Source organism: Lycium barbarum, chromosome 2, assembly GCF_019175385.1.
Source record: "Lycium barbarum isolate Lr01 chromosome 2, ASM1917538v2, whole genome shotgun sequence".
NCBI classification, from domain to species: domain Eukaryota; kingdom Viridiplantae; phylum Streptophyta; class Magnoliopsida; order Solanales; family Solanaceae; genus Lycium; species Lycium barbarum.
In genome coordinates, this window is record NC_083338.1 from 7,384,357 (window position 1) to 7,411,769 (window position 27,413).

The following is a 27,413-nucleotide window of genomic DNA, read 5'->3' on the forward strand; positions in this document are numbered from 1 at the left end:
TAGTTTATAGATTCAAATCAAAACCCTAATTTCAACAATTTCAATCTCATTCTCACAATATTCTGATTTTTCTTCCAATTCAAAAGCTAATATTACTAGCAACGAGCGAATTGAATATGTAAGAGCTGCCATTGCCAGCTCTCTTCGAACATGCTCGAAAAATCAATATTTTTGGGTGTGTTTGGTATGCCGAAAAATGTTTTTCTATTTTTCTTACTTGGTTGCACTAAATTTATTTAAAAAATATTTTCATCAAAATAGGAGAAAATGTTCTCTTTAAAATTTTTGAAGAAAAATATTTTTCAGATTAATAAAAACACACCAATGCATCCCTAATCCACCCCACACTATCTACCCGCCCCTAACCTGCCTTATGCCCTTACCCCACCCTCGAACCCCACTACCCCAACCCACCCCCTAATCCTACTATCTCACCCATTGACTCCCCCCCTACCCTATCCCTCACTCCCTTATCCCCACTATCACAAGTTACACTATGAATCCAAAAATCTCATTATGTTTTTTTTTTAAAATATATGTAAATGCTCTTAACGGTCTTTAAATGACATTTTCTAACTTATCTACCAGATACAAGAAATCGAGCAAGAAACTCATTTATTTTTTGGAAAAATATTTTCTATCATACCAAACACACCCTTATAATGATTAAAAAAAATAAAAAAATTAGCAATACATTTTTGCCAAAATTGGCGAAGATACTCGGACATCGTAGAACAAACCCGCTTTCTCTACCCATTCAAAATCACCAAACCCTAATTTCAACAATTCCAAAATCCCCAATTTCAATTTTCTTCCAATTGAAAAGCTAATAGTACTAGCAATGGGGGAATTAAACATACAAGATATGACATTGCCAGCACTATTCGAACAAGCTCGAAAAATCCATGATTTTTCAGAATCAAGCGTTGATCAAGTACATTTTTATTTATATTTGAGAAATTATGCTGAAAGATGTGATTTTTTCCACTTGTTAATTGATTTTGTGTTTGTTTCTGAGAAATTATGCTGAAAGATGTGATTTTTTCCACTTGTTAATTGAATTTGTGTTTGTTTCTGAGAAACTATGCTGAAAGATGTGATTTTTTCCACTTGTTAATTGATTTTGTGTTTGTTTCTGAGAAATTATGCTGAAAGATGTGATTTTTTCCGCTTGTTAATTGATTTTGTGTTTGTTTCTGAGAAATTATGCTGAAAGATGTGATTTTTTTCCACTTGTTAATTGAATTTGTGTTTCTTTTGGTTGTACATTTTTCTGTATGTCTGAGAAATTATGCTGAAGATTGTTTTTTTTTGTTTAATTGTTAATTGAATTTGTGTTTTGTTTTTGTTGTGGATTGTGGGTCATTTGATCATGAACTTGACGCGTGTCAAAATTAAGGGTAAATCAGTGTAAAAAGTATAATGGGAGGGAAGTGGTAGGGGTAAATTTGGACCGAAAGTATATTGAGGGTATATTTAAACTATTTTTTTTTATAGTACAGGGATATAGTTGGCCCTTTGCCATTTAATTTAGCAATATAGTTTTCAATTTCAATTCAAAAGCTAATACTACTAGCAAGGGGCGAATTGAACATTCAAGGGATGCCATTGCCAGTTCTTTTTCGAGCAGGCTCGAAAAATCCGTGCTTTAGCATCGGAATCGAGCATTGATCAAGTACATTTTTCTACATATCTGAGAAATTATGCTGAAAGATCTGATTTTGTTGCTTGTTGTTAATTGAATTTGTGTTTTGTTTTTGTTGTGGATTGTGGGTCATTTGATCATGAACTTGACGCGTGTCAAAATTAAGGGTAAATCAGTGTAAAAAGTATAATGGGAGGGAAGCGGTAGGGTTAAATTTGGACCGAAAGTATAACGAGGGTATATTTAAACTATTTTTGATAGTACAGGGATATATTTGGCCCTTTGCCGTTTAATTTAGCAATATGTTTTTCAGTTTCAACTCAAAAACTAATACTACTAGCAATGGGCGAATTGAACATACAAGAGATGCCATTGCCAGCTCTCTTCGAACAGGCTCGAAAAATCCGTGCTTTAGCATCGGAATCGAGCATTGATCAAGTACATTTTTCTACGTATCTGAGAAATTATGCTGAAAGATCTGATTTTGTTGCTTGTTGTTAATTGAATTTGTGTTTTGTTTTTGTTGTGGATTGTGGTTCATTTGATTCTGAGTGTGACACGTGTCAAAATTAAGGGTAAATCAGTGTAAAAAATATAATGGGAGGGAAGTGGTAGGGGTAAATTTGGACTGCAAGTATATTGAGGGTATATTTAAACTATTTTTGATAGAACAGGGATATATTTGGCCCTTTGCGGTTTAATTTAGCAATATATTTTTCAGTCTCAACTCAAAAGCTAATACTATCAGCAATGGGCGAATTGAACATACAAGAGATGCCATTGCCAGCTCTTTTCGAACAGGCTAGAAAAATCCATGTTTTTTCAGAATCGAGCGTTGATCAAGAACATTTTTCTTTAATTGTGCTGAAAAGATATGTTTTTTTTTTGTTTGTTAGTTGAATTTTTGTTTGTTTTGGTTGTGCATTTTTCTGTATGTCTGAGAAATTATGCTGCAAGTTTTTTTTTTTTTTTTTTAATTGTTAATTGAATTTGTGTTTTGTTTTTGTTGTGGATTGTGGTTCATTTGATTATGAGCTTTACACGTATCAAAATTATAATGGGAGGGAAGTGGTAGGGGTAAATTTAGACCGAAAGTATATTGAGGGTATATTTAAACTATTTTTTTATAGTACAAGGATATATTTGGCCCTTTGCTGTTTAATTTAACAATATATTTTCATTTTCAATTCAAAAGCTAATACTATTACCAATGGGAGAACTGAACATACAAGAGATGCCTTTGCCAGTTCTTTTCGAACAGGCTCAAAAAATCCATGCTTATTCAGAATCGAGCGCTGATCAAGTACATTTTTTCTTTAATTATGTTGAAAGATTTTTTTTTCTTGTTAATTGAATTTGTGTTTTGTTTTTGTTGTGGATTTGTAGGATACAATGAGTAAAGATAGCGAGGTTTTGAGAGTGTGTGAGGAAATGAAAGTAAGGTACTTAAATAGTGACGGAGCGAGTAAAAAATACAAAAGAACAAACAAAAAAAAAATTATAGTTCAGTAAGAATTGGGCGGATTGGATTACAACCCGCATTTTAGTCCAAAATCATTTCAGCCCATGTAACTTTTGGTGGGTCAGTAACTCGTCCATTTATTGAGTCAGTCCATTTTGACCCGCCCAAATTCAGTCCATATCGGAGAAATGATGCTGAAAGACCTGATCTTTCATTGTTAATTGAATTTGTGTTTGTTTTATGCTTCGTTGTCGAGATCGAGCGTTGATCAAGTACATTTTTCTATATATCTGATGAATTATGCTGAAAGATCTGATTTTTTTTGCTGGTGAATTGAATTTGTGTTTTGTTTTTGTTGTGGATTTGTAGGATACAATGAGTAAAGGTTGCGAGATTTTGAGAGTGTGTGAGGAAATGAAAGTAGGACACTTAAATAGGGACGGAGGGAGTAAAAAAATATAAAAGAACAAACAAAAAATAATAATTAAAATTTAGTAATTGGGCGGGTTGGATTACAACCGGTGTTTTAGCCCATTTTAGTGCAACCCATTTCAGCTCAAGTATCTTTTGGGCCGGTCAGTAACTCGTCCATTTATATCGGATTAATTATGTTGAAAAGTCTGATTTTTTCACTTGTTTATTGAATTTGTGTTTTGTTTTTGTTGTGGATTGTGGGTCATTTGTTTCTAAGCTTGACACCTGTCAAAATTAAGGGTAAATCAGTATAAAAAGTATAATGAGAAGGGTATATTCAGACCGAAAGTGGTAGGGGTATATTTGGACCGAAAGTATAATGAGGGGTATAATTAAACTATTTTTTATAGAGGGATAAATTTGGCCTTTGCTGTTTAATTTAGCCATATATTTTCAATTTCAATTCAAAAGCTAATACTACTACCAATGGGAGAATTGAACATACAAGAGATGCCTTTGCCAGCTCTTTTCGAGTAGGCTCGAAAAGTCCATGCTTTTTCGGAATCGAGCATTGATCAAGTACATTTTTATTTATATTTGAGAAGTTATGCTGAAAGATCTGATTTTTTTCACTTGTGAATTGAATTATGTTTGTTTAGTAGCAATTTAACTTCAAGCGTACCATTTTACCCTTGCTGAAATGATTTGTAGCTACAAAATTTTTCATAGCTTATTTCAGACCACATGTTTCAAAAGTCGTTCTTTTTTCTCTTAAATTTCGTGCCCAGTCAAACACCTTCACATAAATTGTGAGGGAGTAATAATATACCACATTACAGTTGAAAATCCATGCTTCGGCATTGGAATCAAGCGTTGATTAAGAGCATTTTTATATATATCCGAGGAATTATGCGGAAAGATCTTTTTTTTTTTTTTTTGGCTTGTTAATTGAATTTGTGTTTATTTTGATTGTGGATTTGTAGGAAGTAGAGAGGAAAAGTGGCGAAATTTTACTATATCACACCTAACTATTATGTATTGGGAAATTGAAAATAATTACATAGTGTATTTAATAATAAGGATAAAATAGGTATAAGATGGTAAATTATCTCTTGATTTTCTAAATTAGACAAGTAAAAGTGAACATCTATTTTTAGTATAGTGGACAAGTAAAATTGGATGGAGAGAGTAATTATTTATCAAGTAAATTTTTCTTTATATCGGAGAAATTATGCTGAAAGATCTGATTTTTTCCGCTTTTTAATTGAATTTTTGTTTGTTTTGGTTGTGAATTTGCAGGAAACAGTGAGGAAAGGTTGCGAGATTTTGAGAGTGTGTGAAGAAATGATCGGTAAATTGGGGCTGTTTTCTCTTAATGAGACTAAAGATGACATTAGCACAGCCAATCTCAAATATGTTCTGGTGAGTACTATTAGCACCAAGTGTTAGTTCTGTTGTTACTGGTTGTTTTTTTCTTTTATTGGTGTCATTTTATTATCTCATTTTCTGTTTTTCCCAAATTTAAATTATGACACGAGTTGAGTTTAAATGGAATGATGAGCTTATAGCCAAACCCATCTTGTTTGGGACTGAGAGTTAGTTGTTGGTGTAAGTTATGATAAGTACCCGTGGGTACTTTTAGTTTTGCATATATATATATATATATATTTTTTTTTTTTTTTGAACTTTTGATGCTTAAAGTTATGAGTGCTAGAATTTCCTTAATGAAGCCTTGGCCTAGTGGTTTATAGGTTAAATCAAGGTGGTGATGATGTTGACAGGGCTCATGTTCAAATCTCATAGAAGTATGGCCTTGGTCTAACATATGTAAGATTGCAAGGGAATCAGCTGGCTGTTTTGGCACTACGCAGAACCTGAGCGAATTTCTCATTGGTCAGGGTTGGGAACTCCTTTATCAAGTTATTTTAGGCGGTGGTAGTTGCTCTTACGTTTCGGTCAACTATTTTTAATGTAGGTCCATGCAACCATCAGTAGCCTGAGCATCTATCAGAATCCTCTAATGTCGAGCTTGATGTTCTTGCTTTATCCATTTCGAGTTTTAGTTTGTTTGATAATTGAATTACAGTTTTCCTTGATCTTGTTTTGGTTGAGCTGGTTTACTCGCAATTGGTATGGAGTCTTATATTTCATTATTGCAGGTCCCCTACTATCTCGCAGAGCTAACAGAAAAAATTGCAGGAGGTGACAGGATAGAAGTACTCAAGGCTTCACAGGCTAAGCTAAAAGTAAATACTACTAGGGGTTTAAGCTATGCAATAGATTGTTTTCTAAGAGGGAAAATGAAATATATTGTATTGATATCTTCACATGTTAATTTGCCAATATTGCTAGGAATTCATTTCATTTTGTGAGACAATGGAACTTGTTCCTGAAGACGAGATACAGACATCTTCACAAGGTGGATCTAGTTCTTCTGTAGATCGTAGAGCTAAGAAGGTAAGCTAGATTTCTCGGTTGAATTGCTGTTTGCGACTGTTATATTTAAGGCTCGGTATCTTATCGCTCTCAAGCTTAGATTCTTTTAATTTTTAGTGAGATTAAATCATTAAGTACGTTATGTTACTTTAGATTGCTCGTTTCAAACGTCAAAGAGCTGCCGAGTCAAAACTACTCGAATTAAAGGAGCGGAAAGAGCGTCGTGGGCGATCGACTAAAGCAGCTGCATTGTCAAGTCCTGTGGAGACTGGAGAAGATGATGTGTCGGATGATGACGGTGAAGAAGAAAGGGAGGTTAGTTAATTCCTCTAGTTGTGTCATGGGCATCAGCATAAGCTTCTTTTTTTCTTATCTTTTTTGTTGTAACTTTTATGGCACTTAATTGGCCGTCATCCTTATCATTCAAGGAATTAGTCAAAACAGTTTTATAAGCTGATCAATCCTAAAATAAATGATCTAAAATAAGTTATAAAAAAAGAAGTTATAGATTCTGTTGAATGATGCTGGTTGGGATCAAGCAGTTGCTGCAATGTTCTTCTGGAGGTTGACAAGTGAAGTTCACAAAATTGAAGCTTACGTTCAGTGGATTTATGGATAGACACTCATTATTTGTATTTGTTTGTCTGCATGAAATGTTGACCGTCACCCTTTGAACCTATCACAAAGATTTGCACATGACATCAATGGCTAAGGAGTTTTCCATTTTGGATACGATTTTATTGGAAGAATCTTGCTTTGCAAATTAGATGCCATTTGATTTCTTGGATCGAACTATATTTTTCCTCTAAATACGTCTGATTCAAATGCAAAATTTGCTATCTCTTCTTTTAAGTTATTTCCAACCTCAAGTTGTGGCTTCTATATCCCACTTTGAGTAAATGTCTGATTCTTCAAAACCGCATTGCAGGCATGGCTTACAACTATCTCCTTGGCCCTTTGTAAGGTTTGCCATGATCTTGTGTACTCATTGGAGTTGAATATTTATTTCCTGTGCGTGGTACCTTATCTTCATATCTTTGAAATCACTGCCCTGCAGGCCTTTGATTTGCTTGAAATGCTGAAGAAAGAGGAAGAAATACTATCTGCTGTCAGGGAGAAGCAGCTTCAGGTACTATTAAACTTAATTAGTTGATTTGGCTTCTTTCTCTGTGCTAATTTGCCATTCTGTTCTGGACTACTGGTAGCCTCTGATTGTGGTAATTGATATTTGAACTTGTGCGTTAGAGCTTTAATTATCTCTCCCTTTTAATGAGTTCGTTTCATTATTCATTTGAGCCTGTGCTTTCCGCCCCTGCACAATCCGGAACACGGGGCATTTTTCTAAGAGAGAGACCTTTACTGAACTATTTTGCTGGAGTTTGTTGGGAGTGGTTAGGAATACTAACGATTAGATGATGCTAGATCAAGAGGAGGTGATGCTACTTTAAATGACTGCAGCAGTACTGCTTCTTGTGGATTTCGCTCTACCGTCATCTTCTGCTTTTAAATGACTGCAGCAGTACTGCTTGTTTCTCCTCCTTTTTTTTTTTTTTTTTTTTTTTTGGTTGTGAGGTTTTTTTTTTTTGTGTGTGTGTGTGTGTGTGGGGGGGGGGGGGGGGGGGGGGGTCTAATCCTTCCCTCGAAGACTACCTAAAAGATCAGCATTAAGTTGCAATGCCTTTCTTCTTCAACTCCATGAACCCGTTACTCCATATCTTAAAGACAGTTTTTTTAGCATTGCTCTCTAGATTGTGCTTTTGCTTCAACACATAACGTCACTTGGTTTGTAGGATGGGGAGAAAGACTTTTCTCAGCTAATACTTGATGAACGCACCGAAAAAGCAGAATCTTGGCATCGTGATGCTGCTGCGCGAGCTCGCTATACAAAACCTGCAGCACCTATCACCTGTGCCACTTTTGCACAAGATGTCATAGAAGGGAGGGCCAAGGTTTCAGAGGCGCATGAACATAAACACCAGCCTTTACTTTTTGGACCTGCAAGTCTTGTTGGTCAGAACCCAACAACTGAACGGGAAAGAATAGCTGCCCAGGTCTTTCAGCCTCATTATAGGTATGCATCATCTCTTGAATACGAAGTTAATATGGTACTCCATTTTAAATACCTAGATGGACAAGTAGTAGTCTGTTTTGGCAGCTTCCAAATTTGATTATTTTGAAAAGTGTTTTTCGAAAAATTACTTTTGGAGAGTAGCAATTTGTGTTTGACTAATCAATTTGAAAAATACTTGTCAATATTAGAGCAGCAATTCTGCTTGACCAAGTTTCCAAAAATACTTCTAACTTTTATCAGCTTTTCAAAAATTACTACTGCAAAAAAAAAACACTTATTTTTTTCCTAAAAGCTTGGCCAAACACGTCAACTCTCTAAAATAAGCACTTTCTTGAAAAAGTAAGTACTTTTGGCTTCATTGAAGCTTGGCCAAACATGCTATAAGCCTTGAAGAGCTAATTCTCATGTGTTTATTCAAATTTTAGATTGCCAACCATGAGCATAGAAGAAGCTGGGTTAACAGAGATGAATATGATGAACGAATGGCAAGAAAGGAATGTTAAGCTCATGGAAGAAGCAAATTCTTCATGGTACAAGGACGGCCCCAAGTCGAGGCCAGCTGAAGATGAAGAAGACGAAGATGATGACGCTGCCCAAGATAAGGCAAGAGCATGGGATGACTGGAAAGATGACAACCCTCGTGGTGCTGGCAACAAGAAGCTAACTCCTTGTGGTTAAAGAAGTAATTGCTGCAGAGTCCAAGAATTCCCATCAGTAACCTTTTTTCAGCACCTAATTTAAGACTCATTGCACATGCTAACGCTCGTTTGTCACTCAGTTGAAAACTATTTATTCTTGTTTTATATGTGCTGGAATTTTTGCGTAATGTCTTAGGTAAATGATGTATCGTAAGTGGTTGTTATTTTAAAGTTGGTAATGTCAATTTGTCTAGTAAAAGTGGGTGGTTTGCACAAATATGGTCTTGCATTGTCACCTTTTATGAGCTCCTTTGAAAAAAATTACAAGTAAATTTGCGGCGAGAAATTGGCTAATGGGTCCGAATAATTTTCCATAAATATGTCAGACTGCGTTATCACAAATCCTTACGATTGCTAGAAATTGGATCACGCTCCTTTTCATTTCTCTTCTCTTCATTTTTCTCAAATTCTATCCTAGATGAATGACACATGTCCCATTTTAATATCCAGTGTGTAGATTTAATTAGCTAAATCAAAGTACTTAACTACGGTTAGGAAAATATATCTTTACATATTTAAATCTAGAAAATCTTGCCTTCCTATAAATTAGCAGTAAATTGCCCATTAATGTTAATTATTTTTTCAGTCCCACCTCCAATGCTTAGTCATGTTATTTAACTTTTTTACTTTTTTAATTATACGTATACGCATTTCACTGTCGCCAATTTTATATAAAAAAGATGTGATTATCTTAGTTTTCTAAATTGATAAGTGGGAATCTGGTTCAATGACTGAAAAAAAGGTAAAGCAAACGAAAGCAAACTCTTCAAATTTGGAGGCTTAATTGTTGTTGAATTGCTGATATCCTGTAAATAATAAAAAATAGTTATTAATAATGTGAATTCGGCTTCCATAATTATCGTGGGCTTTTATGGGAGCAAATATATGGAAGTATCAACTATGGTTAAGATCCAATTTCAACTAATTAAATCTACACCACCATGGATATTAAAATGAGACACGTGTCATCCATCTAGGATAGAACTTGGGGAAAATGGAGAAGAGCCGAATACCTATAAATTGATCAAAAAATTTTGATGATTTTAGCGGGTCATAATTTTCATTAGGTTACCTTGCCATAAATCATGAGGATCGTTATAAATTGGCTATTTTGGTAATCGTCATAAACTTGTCTTGTGGAAATTTCACCAATATGTTTTTGCTTCGACCCAAACTAGTTTAAATCAAATTTTAAGTGACTCTCAATCTGCTATTCAAACAATTTACAATGGTTTGGTTCAATCCAAATTTTCAAAAATTAATAAACCCAATCAAGCAAGCTCAATAAAACTTAACAATATTGTTTTTCAAGTTTCTTTAACCAACCCAATTAAAAAGAACCACAAACAAGCAATCTATCTTCAATATTTAAAAGCACATATGTAAAGATGGAGGAGGAGGAGAAGTCCTCGCGAATATTTATATTTACACAAATTTTATTATTATGGTAAAAGTTAAATAAAGGTAAAAAGACCACTCTGTGAAATTGGATTTGGTGTAACAATCATATCATAAGAATATGGTAAGAAGAGAAATTTAATTTCAGTACTTATTAATTTGTTCCAATCAATAGTTTGAGCTAATAATTTAATGAAGCACATTTATAGTAAATGCTTCCTTTATAGAATATGTAGATTGCATTCCTTAAATGAATAAAGCCATGGGGTTCGTGCCATAAAAGAACGAAGCACTTAATTAAAGTAAGCCGACATATTCTGTATTCATGTGGAATGTTTGGACGTCAACTGAATTATAGAATTTGATGTTTGAAAAACAAAATTTTAAAACACAAGTTGTAGATTTTTTTTTCTTTTTTAAAGCTTTACTCATAAAAATTCTGACTCTATTTTTATGTCTAAATCTAACTTTAACTTTCAAATATTATTTTTCAACTTAACTTTACATACTACTTCTTCTGTTTCAATTTATGTGAATCTTTTTGGAGTATAAGGTTCAAACTTTATAATTTTGACCTTAAATTTTGACATGAATTTTTTAAGTTTGTAAAAATAAAATTTATATATTTAGAAACTGCGTTAAAAGCACTATAAGTCATGATAATTTATCTTTAAAAATAATTTAAAAAATGTAAGAAAAGCATGGTCAAAAAATCACCTCGTAGACTCTTCAAATAGTAAAACGTTCACATAAATTGAAACACAGGGAGTATATTTTTCTTAAAAATCAACTAAATCATGTCCATTCGCCTACTAATAGTTACTCGAAAAATTCCATGATACTACCATATAATGTTTATGCAACATGCTTTAGTGTTTGTACCTTTCTTTGCTCGGATGTATATCAATTTGCCATTATCAAGACATTAAACAGGGCGTGTTTAGTACGATTGAAGTCATTTTGCGAAAGAAGTGACTTATTTTATAAAGAATATTTTTGTTGAAACATTGGTCATGTATTTGGTTAGAGAGTGAGAAATATTGTCGTAAAAGATTTTAATTACTTTGATAATAATACTAGCAAATCAAATAGTTTTCTCCTAAAAAGACTAAGTTACCGGTTACAAGATATTCGTGAAAGAAAATGAGTATGTTCAAAAAAATCTAATAGTAATATTTATGATAATTTAGTGTGCGTTTGGCCATAGATTTCAAATACTTTTCACTTTATTTGAAATTCATGAAGTTGAAAATGAAATTGTGTAAGTGGTTTAGTTATATTTTATGCAAAAGAGAGAATATAACACTTTACTTGGAATTCATAAAGATAAAGTTGGAAAATAAATTTGTAACATTTTTCAAATTTCAAATTTTATTTATAATAAAAAACATTAATTTTGATTAAAGTAAACAATTACTATTACGGGAAAAAAGTGGATAATTCTTACGGCATGATTCATTTCCTTAAAAACATTTTTCACACACGACACAGCTAACTAAGCTAGTCACTACCCGGACTTGACGCCACAAAATTCAATCCACTTCCGTAAAATTCCTTCATATCCGGAATTTCCCGCTTTTCTTTCAAAATTTGCACTACTACTGTTGGTTTCAAATATTCACAACTCCCAAAAAAAAACTCTCCATATATCCCCCACTATAAATATCAACTCACTCTTTCCGTATTTGCATAGCAGTATTTGATAGCAGTATTTTCTCACACCACCAACACGGCGCAATGCCGAGCAAACGGAAAGCTTCATCCAAGTCACCGGATTCATTAAATAAGAAGAACAAACGTAAAGCTTTTTCTACTCCAAAAACGAAGTTAAATCAACATGTAGTAGTCGAAAATACGGATCCATTATTTGTTAATGAAGCTACGGTGACTGCTTCGCGTGTTGAGTGTAATGATAATAATATCATAGTGGAAAAGTCGGATCCAGTTGTTGTTGAGTGTGTTGATGATGATGAATTTATAGAAGAAGAAGTTGAGGAATCAGTATGTGAGAGCTCGAATGATGAATTGTTGGCTCAGAATAAGGTGAGAAGAGCTGTGCAGGCGAATGAGGAGCAGGAATGTGCGTTTTCTGGTGAAGCTGTAACGGAGGCGGAAGCGAAGCAGCAATATCCTCATCGCTACCTTAACAAGGTTTATTACTCTTTGCATTACCGTAGTTGTTTTCCTAATTTATGTGAGTCAACTTATTGGTTCTATTTTGATTTAAATACTCTCTTTGTTTCAATTTGTTTGAACACATTTTCTTTTTAATTCGTGTCAAAATGAATAATTTCTTTCCTAATTTGGAAATAAATTCACTTTATGAATCACACAAATTTTCAAAGGCTTATTTTGAACCACAAATTTCAAAAGTCTTCCCTCTTTTTTAAATGCCGTGTCTAATCAAATGGGTTCGTATAAATTGAAATGGAGTGACTAGTATTTTTATGAAGTTAGTGCTCGTTTGGTTGGGGAACAAGTTATCCCAAAATAATTAATTCTGAGATTAGTTATATCGGGATTGTTATTCTACTCTCTATGTGGGATAAAATAGCACTTTTATCCCGCAATTAGTTATTTTGTGATTTTATCCCAACTTAACGTGAGATAAGATGATACTAAATTATTATCTGATGACTATTTTTATTTATCAATTATACCAAACCAACCTTTAAGAATATATTTTATAGTAAAAAAGTTGTCTAAAGTATCCCAAATAGACCCGATTTATTAAGTAGGCAATTTTGCCGGGGTAAACTCTCTATGTGGGATAAAATAGCACTTTTATCCCGTAATTAGTTATTTTGTGATTTTATCCCAACTTAACGTGAGATAAGATAATACTAAATTATTATCTGATGACTATTTTTATTTATCAATTATACCAAACTAACCTTTAAGAATATATTTTATAGTAAAAAAGTTGTCTAAAGTATCCCAAATAGACCCGATTTATTAAGTAGGCAATTTTGCGGGGGTAATACTCGTATTGCTATAATCTAGGCTTTTCACCAACCTCCCCAAGAAACGAAAAAGAATCAATCCTATTCCTACCCAAATTAGGAAACAGTAATTACAACTTAATTAGGCAACTTCTATTACCAAAACTACAAAACTCCCAAACAAAAAACCTAATGTTATAAAATAAAAGCAGTGCAATAAATTAAAGTAGTAAAAATGAAGGGAAAGAGAAACAGAAAGTATTAAGTTTTCTTTCTGTATTGTTGCGTGTGTCTTATATTTCATCTGAGAGTATATTTATAAGCCTACAAAACACGGGGAAACATACGTGCTACAGTTGTGTGGCCTTTACATGGGCATCCACTATCTCCACTATCTTCACTATATGGACATCCACTATCTCCACTATCATTTCATAACACTCCCCCTTGGATGTCCATTAATTAGATGATGTGGCTCGTTAAAACCTTATTAGGAAAAAAACCTGTGGGAAAAAGTTCTAGTAAAGGAAAAAGAGTACACACATCTATCAATAAGCTTTGAGAGCTGCTTCATTAAAAACCTTACTAAGAAAATCCAATGGGACAAAACTTGGTTAAGGAATGATAGTGGAGATAGTGAATGTCCATGTAGAGGCCACACAACTGTAACATGTATGTTTTTCCATGTTTTGTAGGCTTATAAATATAGCCTTAGATGGAATATAAGACACAAACAACAATATTGAAAGAAAACTTAGTACTTTCTGTTTCTCTCTCCCTTCATTTTTGCTACTTTAATTTATTGCACTGCTTTTATTTTATAAAAATAGGTTTTTTGTTTGGGAGTTTTGTAGTTTTGGTAATAGATATGTATACTCTTTTTCCTTCACTAGAATTTTTTCTCACAGAGTTTTTTTCCTTCCTAATAAGGTTTTAACAAAGCACATCATTTAATTAATGAACATCCAAAGGGAAGTGTTATGAAATGTATGTGGAGATAGTGAATGTCCATGTAATGAAAATAGTGAATGCCCATGTAGAGGCCACACAACTGTATCATGGAATATAAGACACAGACATCAATACTGAAAGAAAACTTAGTATTTCCTCAATTTTTATTTTTTTGGGTGGTAAAAAGGGTTTCAAGCCATGGCAGAAGAATATCAAAACAAACAATCCAAAAACTTATCAAGTGAGAAAAGAATGCATAAAGAGGAAAACAATGGAGCTTTCAACTCTCTATGATATCCCTGTCTGTACTATTATTACAAGTCCTCAAGGAGAACTTCAAACTTGGCCTGAAAGTTTGGATGCTGTTAAAGAAGTTCTTGGCTTCTTGCTATGTACACTCAAAATAAAAAACCCGAAAAAAAGGCCAAGGAACTATCATCATCAGAAGAAGAAAAAGAAAAAGATGAAGAAGAACAAGGAGAGAAAGATATTCTGACCCTAGTGGAATCCAAACTTGATGCTGTGAACAAGAGAATTCGTTTCTTGGAGGACAAGAATGTTGTTGGTAAGGGTAAAAGAAAGAGACAACAACAACATACCCAATAGAATCCCACAATGTGGGGTATGGGGAGGGTAGAGCCTATGCAGACCTTACCGTTGAAGGTTAGGGAAGCTGTTTTTGAAAGACTCTCGGCTTAAAGAGAGGACAAGACAAAAAGGTCAGATAGGGGTAAAAGAAAGAGAATTGAATGATTTGTTGATATGGGGATGGGTCTATTTTCTGAATTTTGGTAACTAGAGCTTCGATTTATAGAAGTTGAAAGCTTATCTGATTTGGTGAGTGTATCTTTTTCCTTCAGTATGAATATGCCTATATTTTGCTCCTTGGCGTTCTTATTCTTATTTTGAATGGTAGATTTTTCCCTCTTGTTGAATGGAAAACCCCACAGCAATAGTTACATGAAAAGTTTAATCTATCAAATACTCTGTATTAGATAGTTTAGAGTTTTGTTAGGCATGGATGGCATGTACCATAGACAATTTGAAAGTTAAATATAATTTTTTTTTGAAACGATGACAAATGAAAGTGAGTTAGTAAACTGAAACATACGAAGTAATTAACATAAATGTTTTTTAATTGCTTTAAGAAGAAACAAGGAATGAAGTGAAAGGAGCTACAATATCAATGCTCAGCTTACATGGTTAATGAGAATGTATCCCTGAAGATAAAGAGTACGGGAAACTGATGAATTTAATCACTCGGGACATACAAAGACCGGAGATAGATATCATGCTGGAATTAACCACCTCAGGTGAGCCAACTGCGACAAATGCTATTCTTTTGCATTGACAACCAGGTGCTGTGTGTAAAAGCTTAACAAATGTTGATGTAAAGACACATGTTGTAACAAGAATTAGAATCAATTTAGAGAACACCCGTTGAAGGTGAGCCCATCGGCAGCAAGACCTCTTCTTCATCACGCAAAATTGTGAACTTTTGTCACTCCATGGCAAAGTCAACTGAGGGACAATCAGTAAGACATGATTGAAGTCATAGCTACATTTACAGTCAAATGTGAAGTTGTCCTGAAACAGCATCATGCTCGGCCTCCTTTTGTTTCAAAGAGAGGTTCGCAAATTGTTGATCGAGATCCCTACTAGTGGTGCGGTGATGGCTGTAAGATGGTTGCTGTGGCTGTTGCTGCTGTTGTTGATACAACGCTCGTAGTCTTCCTCTTTCTCTTTCCAGAACCTCATGCTCCACTGCATATAAAATTAACGAGTTGTAGGTTTCGATGGAACTAATGAAAATAAACTACTGGCAGTATAATCAAAACAGAACAGGTCATGTTCAAAATAGTTAATTCCACTATGGCAGTTTCCTGTTGGTCTTTGAATCAAGGAAAGAAAGCTGCACTTAGGCAAATGAAAGATCATTTATTGTGCAATCTTGCAGTTGCAAACTCGACTGTGTTTCTTCTCCTTCTTTATTTGGACAAGTAACTCCGTTTTACCAAAAAAGTGCAAAAGAGAGACATGACAGCAAAACAACAATTTTGTTTGATGACTTCCCTTTCTACAGCAAGTTTTCGTATTTAGGGTGTGGAGTACGACCTAGGGATTTTAAAATGACTTGCCCCGTGCGCGGCCGAGCAGCTGGAAGGCCCAACCGCGCAGCAAAGATAGTAACACTGCCTCTGGTGCGCTGTTGAGCCCTGAAGCCTTGCTGTGCAGACTGTACTGTCCAGTAAAATGCGCATATTTTTTTTTGCATAGAGATCCGTTTGGCCCAGTCATTATGTGGATGGAAAGGTATTTCAAATAGCTACAACTTTCATCAAGCATCAAGGAAGCTTTCTCAAATTCCAACTAATAAGGGGGTTATAGTTGCTTGAAGTAAGCCCTTCTGCAATTTCACTTGAAAACATGGCCTGCAGTGTAAGCGTCCAACTCTAATTCGCCCAAATATTCTTCTATACTTTTTGTAGGTTTCAAAACACCTCGTACACTTCTCGTCTTGGTTCCATTACATCTCATCTTATGAGTCAAACAAGAGCCCAAAGATATGAGGTGCTACAATTCTAGAGACCTGTAACAATTATATAGTGGAAAAATAGCTGACTTTTGGTTTCTCTATTTTGGTGACTCATCTATAACATCTATTAGCAATTTGTATGTTCCTTCTGCTAAGTTGTCCTAGGCCACACAAGTTTCATAGACTGTTGTCTAACTGAAACATGTATAATTTATTGGTAACTTTGTTTTCTAGATTTGCTTCCAAGACCAATGATTTCACTCTAAGCACAAAGTATTCTTCATTTGTGTTGCTCCACTTTAGTTTGTCAACTGCCTGCTCATTCACTATGCAATTGTCCAATCTGGCAAGTAGGCTAAGCAGGTTGTCACTTGTCAGACACCTAATTATATACATTTTCCCTAAAGATCCGATTCTACAAAGTGGTGGTTAGACCGACCTTATTGTACGGGGCGGAGTGTTAGCCAGTCAAGAAATTTCACGTTCAAAAGATGAAAGTCGCGGAAATGCGAATGCTGCGGTGGATGTGTGGGCACACTAGGAGGGATAGAATTAGGAATGAAGATATCCGAGACAAGGTGGGAGTGGCATCGGTGGAGGACAAGATGCGGGAAGCGAGGCTGAAATAGTTTGGGCATGTGAAGAGGAGAGACACAGATGCCCCAGTGCGGAGGTGTGAGAGGTTGGCTATGGACGGTTTCAGGAGAGGCAAAGGGAGGCCGAACAAGTATTGGGGAGAGGTGATTAGACAGGATATGACACAGTTTCAAGCTCACCGAGGACATGACCTTAGATAGGAGGTTGTGGAGGACTCAGATTAGGATAGAAGGCTAGGTGGCTAATCCTTTCACCATAGTAGTTGTAGTTTTGTTTATTGCCATTTGATTTCTGCATTTGATTGCTGCTTATATTTGTTGGGTTGTACTTTGGTTATCTTAGTTATCTATAGTAGTTAATGCTCCTTTCTTTCCGGACTGTTCTACCATGACTTGCTCGCTTTTGTTATTCCTTGCTTTCATATTGTTTTCGATATGCTTGGTCTTATTTAACCTTTTGTCTTGTTTTTCCTCTCTTGTTCTCCTCTCTTGAGCCGAGGGTCTTTCGGAAACAGCCGCCCTATCTTTCAAGGTGGGGGTTAGGTCTGCGTACACTCTACTCTCCCCAGACCCCACATGGTGGGATTATACTGGGCTTGTTGTTGTTGTTTATCCGATTCTAGTTGTTGTTCTCTTTGTTTAGTGAGAGGATAGATTGTTTTCCAGATTTGCTTCCAAGACCAACGATTTCACTATGAGCACAAGAGTATTCTTCATTTGTGTTGCTCCACTTTAGTTTGTCAACTGCCTGCTCATTCACTATGCAATTGTCCAATCTGGCAAGTAGGCTAAGTAGGTTGTCACTTGTCAGACACCCAATTATATACATTTTCCCTAAAGATTCGATTCTAGTTGTTGTTCTCTTTGTTTAGTGAGAGGATAGATTGTTTTCCAGATTTGCTTCCAAGACCAATGATTTCACTATGAGCACAAGAGTATTCTTCATTTGTGTTGCTCCACTTTAGTTTGTCGACTGCCTGCTCATTCACTATGCAATTGTCCAATCTGGCAAGTAGGATAAGCAGGTTGTCACTTGTCAGACACCCAATTATATACATTTTCCCTAAAGATCCGGTTCTAGCTGCTGTTCTCTTTGTTTAGTGAGAGGATAGATTGAATCATATGTAATCTGGGAAAAGTTAAGGTGATTTATCATTCATTCGAGTTGAGTTACCCATCCATTCATCCTTCTAGAATATGATATGAAGTCCATTGCGTACTTTGAAGCAAATGTTTTGAAAAAAAACTCACCCCAAAGTTTGCCTATATTCTTCCAATGAGCAATTCCTTGTGGAGTTCTTAAGAACATTGGGATTTAGTTTGTGCGACTTTGGACCATTTCACGAAGAGGAAGTTGTGCCCCTTGTTGGTACCTTCCCAATAAAAAAGGTTCTTTTGATCTTGTCTAGTTGTTTTTGACCTTAACAAAGTGCGTAATTAAAATAAAGAAATTACTATGTTTCAATTCTGATTGAACGTTTTAAATTAGGTCCTATATTTTTTGAAAAATATTGAGTATGTGAGTATACTTGAATTTTTGTCATTAGAAGGCCCTTTTGAGGCATGCTTAAGTCATGAAGGTTAATGCAACATAAGCTTGGTGCTTTGTTTGTTGGCTGACGTTTGGGCACCATGGTTCCTAGCAGTCTCTTTTAACCCGTGGATTCTTTTTTGAAGAATGCAACAATAGAAAACAAAAATAGTTAGCATCTTGATATATTAATTAAGACAACATTATGAATCAAGTGTACTGCTTAGTGCCCCTGTGCTCTTTAGTAATATTCTTGTTGTTTTAGTTGTTATTTAACATTTATGTAATTATTTTACTAATGTGCAGGATAAGGTGAAATCAAATGGTGCAGCTATGAGCTTAAATTGGTAAGTTTGCAAAGGCTACAGAAAGTTGTGCATTGCACAATAAATTTTCCCTCTCTTTTAGTTTCATCTAGTTTATGTTGGTGCCATTTGATATTTATGCTATACATGTTGTACTTTGTCCAGTCAAGACGATTCCGACCAATTAATCCAGGCTAAGAGCCATTTTACCCAGGCATTGGTTGACAGTCAGCTTTATAAACTCGGGGATGATGCGTATGTAAAGGTGAATACTACAATTAAGTATAGTTAGTCTTTCAATTCGGAATTGACTACACCTTGAAAAATATCTATCTGTACCACATTACCTGATTACCGTCTCGTTCTTTCTTTTAGATTTTCTAGAATCTAATTGATTTTTTTTTAACCATTTTGATCAGTCTAATTTTTTGCAAAAGAAGTTTTCCTTCCACAAGTTATTTATGAAAATAAATTACATATATACCTTAAAGCAGCAAAACCTCCATAATTACATGCATTAAATCTCCCCAACAATTCTTCCAAATTAGAGGTATATGATCATTTGATATGAAGATCAATCACTGTTTTTTCTTTTTTTTAATTATGTAGGCTGCAGATGGTGAAGATGATTACATATGCAAGGTTGTTGAATTTTTTCAAGCTGTTGATGGTACGAAGTATTTTACTGCTCAATGGTTTTACAGAGCCAAGGATACTGTAAGAAAATACCTAACTTATGAAGGCTAGTTCTTCTCAGCATAACAATATTTTGGTGCATCTAACCTTTGTTCTTTCATCAGGTAATTAAAGCTCTTGACCAATTTATCGACAACAAGCGTGTATTCCTATCAGAAGTTAAGGATGACAACCCTCTTGATTGCCTTGTAAAGAAAATCAAGATTGTTCCTATATCCTCAAATGTAAGTTTTTACTTAATGATAGAGTGGGTTATGTTAAGAGTTCCGCATTGGTTGGGGAATGGACTTGTGGTCTGCTTATATGGACTTGACAATCCTTTTCTCAGGAGCTAGATTTTGTGGTTGAATTTGAAACAAGTGCAATATCTTAACATGGTATTAAAGCCCAGTCCTTTACTGTTTGAGACCCCATGATGTATTGTCCACGCTCCAGTTGGGCTGGGGTGTGAAGGGTGTGGTGGGGGTGTTGGAGGGGGTTAGAGTCCCAAATAGGTCAGGAATGGATTGGTGGTCTGCTTAAAAAGTGTTGAGCAATTCTCTCCTTATGAGCTAGCTTTTGGTGTCGAGTTAGGCTCAAGTGCCATATCTTTACATTGAATAAGAAGATACTTTGATTCTCTTGGCTTTAACAAGCAACACATTGGATATTGTTTGTAGGTAAGCTTACAGTTGAAGGAAAGTTTGAGATCAGAATCTGACTATTACTATGACATGAAGTACCTGCTTTCATACTCATCATTTATTAGCTTACCAACAGGTATTTTCTTAAAGTGTTCTTTTCATTAACAAAATAACTAAAGTTAACTGTTTTCTTAAAGGTATGTTTGATTTGACAAAAGAAAATGTTTTCCTTACAAATATCTCAATTTTTCATTTTTTTTCCTCCAATCAATACTTAATGAAATTTTCAATGCAGAACACTATTAATTAATCTTTAATAAATAGTTTTTAGAAGATATTTTCTTCTTACCAACCAAAACTTAAAAATAATTTTGGAAGAAAGCATTTCCTTTTTTCCGAAGACGTCTATTAGATATTTCTCTGAAATAATAGGGATGCTAATTTTGCAGATGTTTCAAGTCCTGATAGTGAATCGGATTCTACCATATCAAGCGACAGTGATATTGCAGGGGTTAATGAACGGAAGCAAGAAAAGAAGCTCCTGGATCTCTATTCAGGTTGTGGAGGAATGTCCACTGGGCTGTGCTTGGGTGCTGACATTTGCGATGTTAAACTTGTCACGGTATGGTCTATTATCCTATATGGTTGTTCTTGTCCTTTCTCCAGTTTTGTGTTTGTTTTTGTTGAATTATGTAACCACCTTATCCAAAATTATAAGATATTAGATATGCGGCACTTTTATTTACTTCAATGTGTAATCATTACACCTCTTCACATGTGTGCTTACTTTTCTGATGGACCAAGCTTGTGGAAAGACCAAGTGTTGAAGAGTGGTAAAAAGATTTGAATGCATCACCTTTACTGTTTTGGTATCATGGCAAAGTGTGTGACTACTATATCTAAAATCTTAAGCTATCATAAAAGGAATACTTCTATTTAATTTGCTGTCTAAACAGTTTGTATATCTTGACTGCAGAAGTGGGCTGTTGACCTAAATCGATATGCTTGTGATAGCTTGAAAGTGAACCACCCGGAGACAGAGGTAATGAGTGATGGGACGATATGTTTATCTATCTTCTTTTTGTTCTTTAATTGAAGAAATTGTATGGGTTATGTAGGTGAGGAATGAGGCTGCCTCAGATTTCTTATTGCTTTTGAAAGAGTGGGAGCAGCTTTGTGCATCCTGCTCCTTGTTGAAAAGCAATACCCCACCACACCCGTTGCTGAAAGTTGAGGATGAGGAGGACGACAATGATGGTGGAGATGAGGATGAGGGATCTGGTGATGAGGAAGAAGGTGAAATTTTTGAGGTGCAAGAGATTTTAGAAGTTTGCTATGGAGACCCAAAGGAAATAAAGAAGCCTGGCCTTTACTTTAAGGTATTTATTCACCAAATCTGGAAGTTTTTGCATCCTAACTTGCCTACTATTCTGATAACTCTTTGGTATATATTTTATAGACTGCTCCTGGTGAACAACACAAGTTATTGTGTTTTCTGTTTGTTTCTCATATCACTTTACTTATTGTGACTAGGTACGTTGGAAGGGTTATGGCGCAGATGAAGACACATGGGAGCCAATAGAGGGCTTAGTGTATGATTTCCAAACTAAGCAACAAATTATGAATCCATGTTTTGTATTATTAGTACATTTAACTAATGATTGATTTATGCTTATAGTGGTTGCCAAAAGAAAATAAAGGAATTTGTGACCAAGGGTTTCAAGACAAGTGTTTTGCCATTGCCGGTAAGTTGGCTTTCTCTGCTTCTTTTTTATCTTTTGTCTAATTTTGGATCTCCACGACATGATTTTATCTTTCTGATTGCAGTTCATTTATTTTAACTTATCCATTGGCTATAATTAGGGGGAAGTAGACGTCGTATGTGGAGGCCCTCCTTGCCAGGGCATAAGTGGGTTTAATCGTTTTAGGGACAAGCAGAATCCATTACAAGATCCGAAAAATAAACAGCTTGAAGTATTCATGGGCATTGTGGAGTACTTGAGACCAAGGTTTGTGTTAATGGAAAATGTGGTGGACTTGGTCAGGTTTGCAGGAGGTTTCCTCGGACGGTATGCATTGAGCAGACTTGTGGGAATGAACTACCAAGCACGGATGGGAATGATGGTAGCTGGGGTGTATGGACTTCCACAATTTCGTATGCGTGTCTTCATGTGGGGTGCTCTTCATTCGGAGGTGAAAAAACTATTATTCTTATTTTTTTCTTCTTGTACTTTTTACTCAACTTAAATCTCTTCTCATCTTCCAGAAATTACCACAATATCCGTTGCCCACACATAATGTTGTTGCGAGGGGTCTCACTCCCACAGAATTTGAGGTAGTCTATTGAATTTTGTTAATGATGCATAATCTTTTAGATTGCTATTGGCTGAATGTGATTTTGAATCTGAATACAGTTAAATGCAGTAGCATATGAAGAGGGCATGAAGGTCAAGCTAAAGAAAGAACTTTTTCTTGAGGATGCACTTTCAGATCTTCCTCCTGTATGTAATAGATATTGAAGTTGCTTGAAAGACAGACTTCCAATTAGCTAAATAAACTTATTATGGCTCCGTGTTCGTTTCTTTATGCAAATAATTTTGACTTTTAGGTGGAAAATAACGAGTCAAGGGATGAAATGCCATATACTGATGAACCCAAATCTGACTTCCAGCGTTTCATTAGATCAAGGAGGGATGGTGAGTTGATTTATCTTGGTAGTATTGTGATATAGCCCGAAGAAATTGCTTAACTGCAATATTATTGTACTTCTTTGGATCACTGTAGTGTTCAAGTCAACTTGTGGCGCACCTTGGCCATTTCACCAACTTATATACTGGGTATCTTCCCACCAAAAGTACGCTAATGAGAAGAAATCATTTGTTTCTACTGGAATTTAAACTGTCTCTCGGTTTTTATCCACTTCATTGTCTTTTAGACTATTCATTGGTGCTCAATACTATATCTACTTGATAGATATGATTAGTAGGAGTAGTATCAATATGCAGTTAGATATATTAGATTTTATGCAAAACTTATTTACTGTGCATTACATATTAGTCACTTGATACTTCTCTATTGGCCTTGTTGCTGCCCCTTAGACACATTGATCAATGACTTCTGTTGCTTTATCGCATGTACCTTAAATTCTAGAGTCGAAACCAGTGATATATGATGCATAATACCCTGGGAAGTTTCATTAGTTATCCACTAGAACAAGATATTCCTGGTATGTGCCCAAGCATGAAGTCCATGACGTCATTAATGATATCTTAATTTTATCCTAGATCGCCATTTAAGTTTTATTAGTCATCTTTTTTTTGTCCTTGGATTGTGCTTTCTCCTAATTACCAGTTGACTTTTCAAATTCTTTCTTTTTTCATTTTTAATATTTCTTATATACACATATATTTGTCACACATTAAATAATATTTACATGTTCATCATTAATTGTTTATGATAAGTTTTTATGTAAAATAAAAATGATCATACTTTGTAATTACACTTGTGTAACCAAACATGAAATAACATTATGACCAACAAATAAGTCATTGTAATTACACTGATTTCCAATCAGGCCCTAAAAGCCACACCTTTTAGATATTGGAACTTCCATAGTGTAACTAGGTATTGCCTGAAATAGTTCAGTATCTCACTAAATAAATTTACACCTTCAGATAAGTTGGGTAGTGGTTTAAGTTTCTTTTATATATTTTGATTGCATTTTTATATCATAGGTACATTGGGTACTGCTTTGTATGATCATCGGCCTCTACAGTTAAATGAAGATGATTATCAGCGTGTATGTCAAATTCCCAAGCGAAAGGTATTACACCTGTTGTTTCCTGCTCTTCGTGGTAGTGATATGAGTAAATTGCTGGGTTTGTTGATTCCTTCTTCCATGATGTAGGGTGCGAACTTCAGGGACTTGCCTGGGGTTCGTGTTCGTGCTGTTAATATTGTTGAATGGGATCCGAATGTGGAAAGAGTAAAACTTACTTCGGGAAAGCCTTTGGTATGATTTGCTTTTTGTGCCACCATGTCATTTTGATGGTTGTTTTCATTTCTTATGAATCTTCGACTTCACAGGTCCCGGACTACGCGATGACCTTTGTTCGTGGTACTTCATCAAAGTAATGATACAATGTTTTCCTAATTTGATTTAGCTTGCACTACTACCCCTGACCCACCATAATGGTTCTATTGTTATGGTATTTGAAATTATGCAGGCCATTTGGTCGTTTATGGTGGGACGAAATTGTTTCAACTGTTGTTACAAGAGCACAGCCCCACAATCAGGTTCCTTTGCGTTTGCGTTGTCTTAAAATTACACCTTTGCCTCTTTACTTGGTGTATTCTGATGCTTGTTGTTCTTGACCTCCTTTCAGGCCGTATTACATCCATTGCAGGACAGAGTGCTTACTATCCGTGAAAATGCACGGCTGCAAGGTTTTCCTGATTACTACAAATTGACAGGACCAATAAAAGAAAGGTAACATTTAAATCATAATAATGACCACTTGATGGTGTATTTGTGTGATCTATTTGTTTTTGGGTAACTAACTGAATTGTATTAGTCACCAAATGGGCATTACATAACACAGCAAAGCTACATCACAGCTTGCTGTTTAAAAAGAAAACAAGACCCAGTATCACATTCTAGCCAAAGCCTGCCATATGAAAGGTCACCTCCTAGGGAGGGTATCCTCATTAGAAAAGCAAGGCCTGCAGGTAATTTCTCATTGCTCCAGTTACCCTCACATTGCATATGCAGGCTCTCTCTTTAGCCAATGCGGTAGAATCCCTTTCAACTTCATCAAACACCCTGGTATTCCTCCTAGTCCAACAACAACATACCCAGTGAAATCCCACAAAGTGCTGTCTGCGAGGGTAGAATGTACGCAGACATTACCCTTACCTTGGGAGGTAGAGAGGCTGTTTCCGGTAGACCCTCAGCACAAGAGCTAGCAATACAAAGCAATACAAAAACATAAATATCTTCCTCTCAGTCCAGATATTATAAATTACTTGTAGATCTGCTTCATCACCCTAGCCTTCCTGGAGTTCCCTTTGGTAGCATGTCTGAGCCATTGTTTGTTGCTATCAATAATAATTGGTTCCTGCAACCAAGTTAGAAGTCTCAGCCAGAAAAGTTCAGTGAAATCACATTCTCTGACTAGATGTCCACTAGTTTCTGGCGTATTCTTGCATAACACACAAGTAGGATCCACATTATTGATGCCCCGTTTTGCCAAATTATCTACAGTATTCAAGTGGCGATGTGCATATATCTACGGAGTAAAAATAGCTTTTGGTCTGGCTGCGTTCTTGCACATGAGATACTTCCAGTCCATCTTGGGGTAGGCCCTAAAGATTGCTTGTAGAATTGCCTAATCAGATTGTGCTTAGAGTGACCATCAACTTGCATCTGCCTGACTTGCTCCCTTGTCTCAAACACCTTCCTGAACATCCAGCTAGCCTGCATTATTTTGATCTATTTTATTGACTGCCATAAAAAAAAAAATTAACTTACTCTTGTTTACATCACTTATAAGGTTAAGGTTTAACAACTGATGATATATCTTTTTTATGATATGTAATTACTTCCTCTGTCCCGATTTCTGTGAACGTTTTCTTTTTTAGTATGTCCAATAAATGTCCCCTTTCCATATTAGAACTAATTTAACTTTAAAGTTTGCACTTTACCCTTAATGATATGATGTATATATCTAGTGTTGTTCTAGATTACATGTTTCAAGTGTCTTCCTTTCTTATACTTTATGTCCCGTCAGACGGTACCACTTAAAGTTGGTCGGAACTCGTGAAACTTGTCAATGAACATGCCAAAATCAAATTAGGAATCAGCCTATAGTTTTGAAGAACTGCTCGGTTGTTGAGAGGTTTATTTGAGCAATTTGGTTGGATGCAAATCTAATCTTCTGCTATATCACCTGTAATTTTGACATTTTCTACAAATTCTGTCTAAAAATTGTCCTGCTCAAGGTGTCTGATTTCCATTAGTGACATGTTTTCTTGTTTTAGGTTTTAGACTTATTAGAAAACTTCTAATACTATTACTATTGTTGTTCCACTTTTTTTGTTTGTTTTTTTTTAAAAAATAGTAATAATGTTGGTATGATCATGACATGAGTTGCGCCTAAATGAAGCAGTGAGGGTGAGGATTCATATAGTTGATCCTCACTTGTTTAGGATTGAGACGTAGGTGGTGTGACATGTTTTCTCATTATAGAACATGTTAGACTTGAAAATTTGTAGCAACATCCTTTTTTCACAGGGTCTGACTTGGAACTCATTTCATGTTTCTTAGGTACATACAAGTAGGAAATGCAGTTGCAGTGCCAGTGGCCCGGGCTTTAGGGTATTCTTTAGCATTGGCATTGAAAGGATTATCTGTAGAGGAACCGTTACTGTCATTGCCAGCTAATTTTCCATGTCTAGAAGAACTGATATCCAATGAGGAGTCTTTAGATAAACTGTAATTACCTGACCATTACACAAACTATTCACCCCTTGGAAGAATTTGGGGCTGATCATTCCAATTTCAATCATTCATTAGGTTACTTCTAGCAGTTGTTGCAATTCAAGTTCTGCATTAACATTATGTTTTTGTTAGTTGCTACATTAAACCAGTGGAGAAATTGAAAAGGCAATCGAGTTTTTGTATGTAATTTATTGCTACATTTAGATTGGGACAAAGTAAGTCTGATGTAGTTCGAGGTGACATTTGTAAAATTATGTGTCATTAATCTCTTGAAAGTTCTGGATGAGTTGTTGTGGGTCTTCATGTTGTCGAATTGTGAACTGACCGTGTAACTATACCAATTGTACAATATTTTGCTTCAGCTCAGCATGGCTTGATGATTGCCTTTGTCATATGGAAAATTTACTTGTCATAGTTACTTCTAAGACCCAACTCCGCCTGTGTGAGCTCGCTCACATTGCCGGTCCCAAGCCCGGATAAAGGAGGAGGGTTGCCGAGGGTCAATCGGAAACAGCCTCCCTACCCAGGTAGGGGTAAGGCTGCGTACATCTTACCCTCCCCAGACCCCACTATTGTGGGATTACACTGGGTAGTGACCAAGACCAAGCTA

At 35.5% G+C, this 27,413-nt stretch overlaps 2 protein-coding genes across 5 annotated transcripts; both read left to right on the forward strand.

The window, feature by feature from the left end:
• Nucleotides 1-699: 699 nt before the first annotated feature.
• On the forward strand, nucleotides 700-8,943 carry LOC132626036 (PP2A regulatory subunit TAP46). The gene is made up of 9 exons (XM_060340749.1): nucleotides 700-934; nucleotides 4,821-4,943; nucleotides 5,681-5,767; nucleotides 5,874-5,978; nucleotides 6,111-6,272; nucleotides 6,886-6,921; nucleotides 7,015-7,086; nucleotides 7,748-8,028; nucleotides 8,454-8,943. Exons 1-9 carry the CDS (start codon nucleotides 842-844, stop codon nucleotides 8,704-8,706), a joined length of 1,212 nt encoding a protein of 403 aa, XP_060196732.1. The 5' UTR covers nucleotides 700-841; the 3' UTR covers nucleotides 8,707-8,943.
• Nucleotides 8,944-11,802: 2,859 nt separating this feature from the next.
• On the forward strand, nucleotides 11,803-27,103 carry LOC132626037 (DNA (cytosine-5)-methyltransferase CMT3-like). Of its 4 annotated transcripts, none has more exons than XM_060340751.1 (22): nucleotides 14,158-14,854; nucleotides 15,166-15,330; nucleotides 18,987-19,027; nucleotides 19,151-19,250; nucleotides 19,595-19,702; nucleotides 19,786-19,905; nucleotides 20,341-20,440; nucleotides 20,754-20,926; nucleotides 21,281-21,346; nucleotides 21,423-21,683; nucleotides 21,838-21,896; nucleotides 21,983-22,049; nucleotides 22,168-22,497; nucleotides 22,571-22,639; nucleotides 22,719-22,805; nucleotides 22,913-23,000; nucleotides 24,039-24,127; nucleotides 24,212-24,316; nucleotides 24,391-24,434; nucleotides 24,531-24,600; nucleotides 24,690-24,793; nucleotides 26,630-27,103. In XM_060340751.1, exons 3-22 carry the CDS (start codon nucleotides 19,014-19,016, stop codon nucleotides 26,799-26,801), a joined length of 2,226 nt encoding a protein of 741 aa, XP_060196734.1. In that variant the 5' UTR covers nucleotides 14,158-14,854; nucleotides 15,166-15,330; nucleotides 18,987-19,013; the 3' UTR covers nucleotides 26,802-27,103. The 4 variants fall into 4 exon arrangements, with proteins under 4 accessions (XP_060196733.1, XP_060196734.1, XP_060196737.1 ...); XM_060340754.1 differs by having other exon boundaries at nucleotides 15,169-15,330; XM_060340750.1 differs by lacking the exons at nucleotides 14,158-14,854; nucleotides 15,166-15,330 and adding an exon at nucleotides 11,803-12,275.
• Nucleotides 27,104-27,413: the final 310 nt, after the last annotated feature.

Coding starts and splice junctions, on each gene's coding strand:
- LOC132626036 (XM_060340749.1), top strand. CDS start 842: ATGGGGGAATTAAACATACAAGATATGACATTGCCAGCACTATTCGAA. Junction 5,979..6,110: donor TAGATCGTAGAGCTAAGAAG/GTAAGCTAGATT, acceptor ATGTTACTTTAG/ATTGCTCGTTTCAAACGTCA. Junction 6,273..6,885: donor ACGGTGAAGAAGAAAGGGAG/GTTAGTTAATTC, acceptor ACCGCATTGCAG/GCATGGCTTACAACTATCTC.
- LOC132626037 (XM_060340750.1), top strand. CDS start 11,862: ATGCCGAGCAAACGGAAAGCTTCATCCAAGTCACCGGATTCATTAAAT. Junction 12,276..18,986: donor CTCATCGCTACCTTAACAAG/GTTTATTACTCT, acceptor ACTAATGTGCAG/GATAAGGTGAAATCAAATGG. Junction 24,794..26,629: donor ACAGGACCAATAAAAGAAAG/GTAACATTTAAA, acceptor CATGTTTCTTAG/GTACATACAAGTAGGAAATG.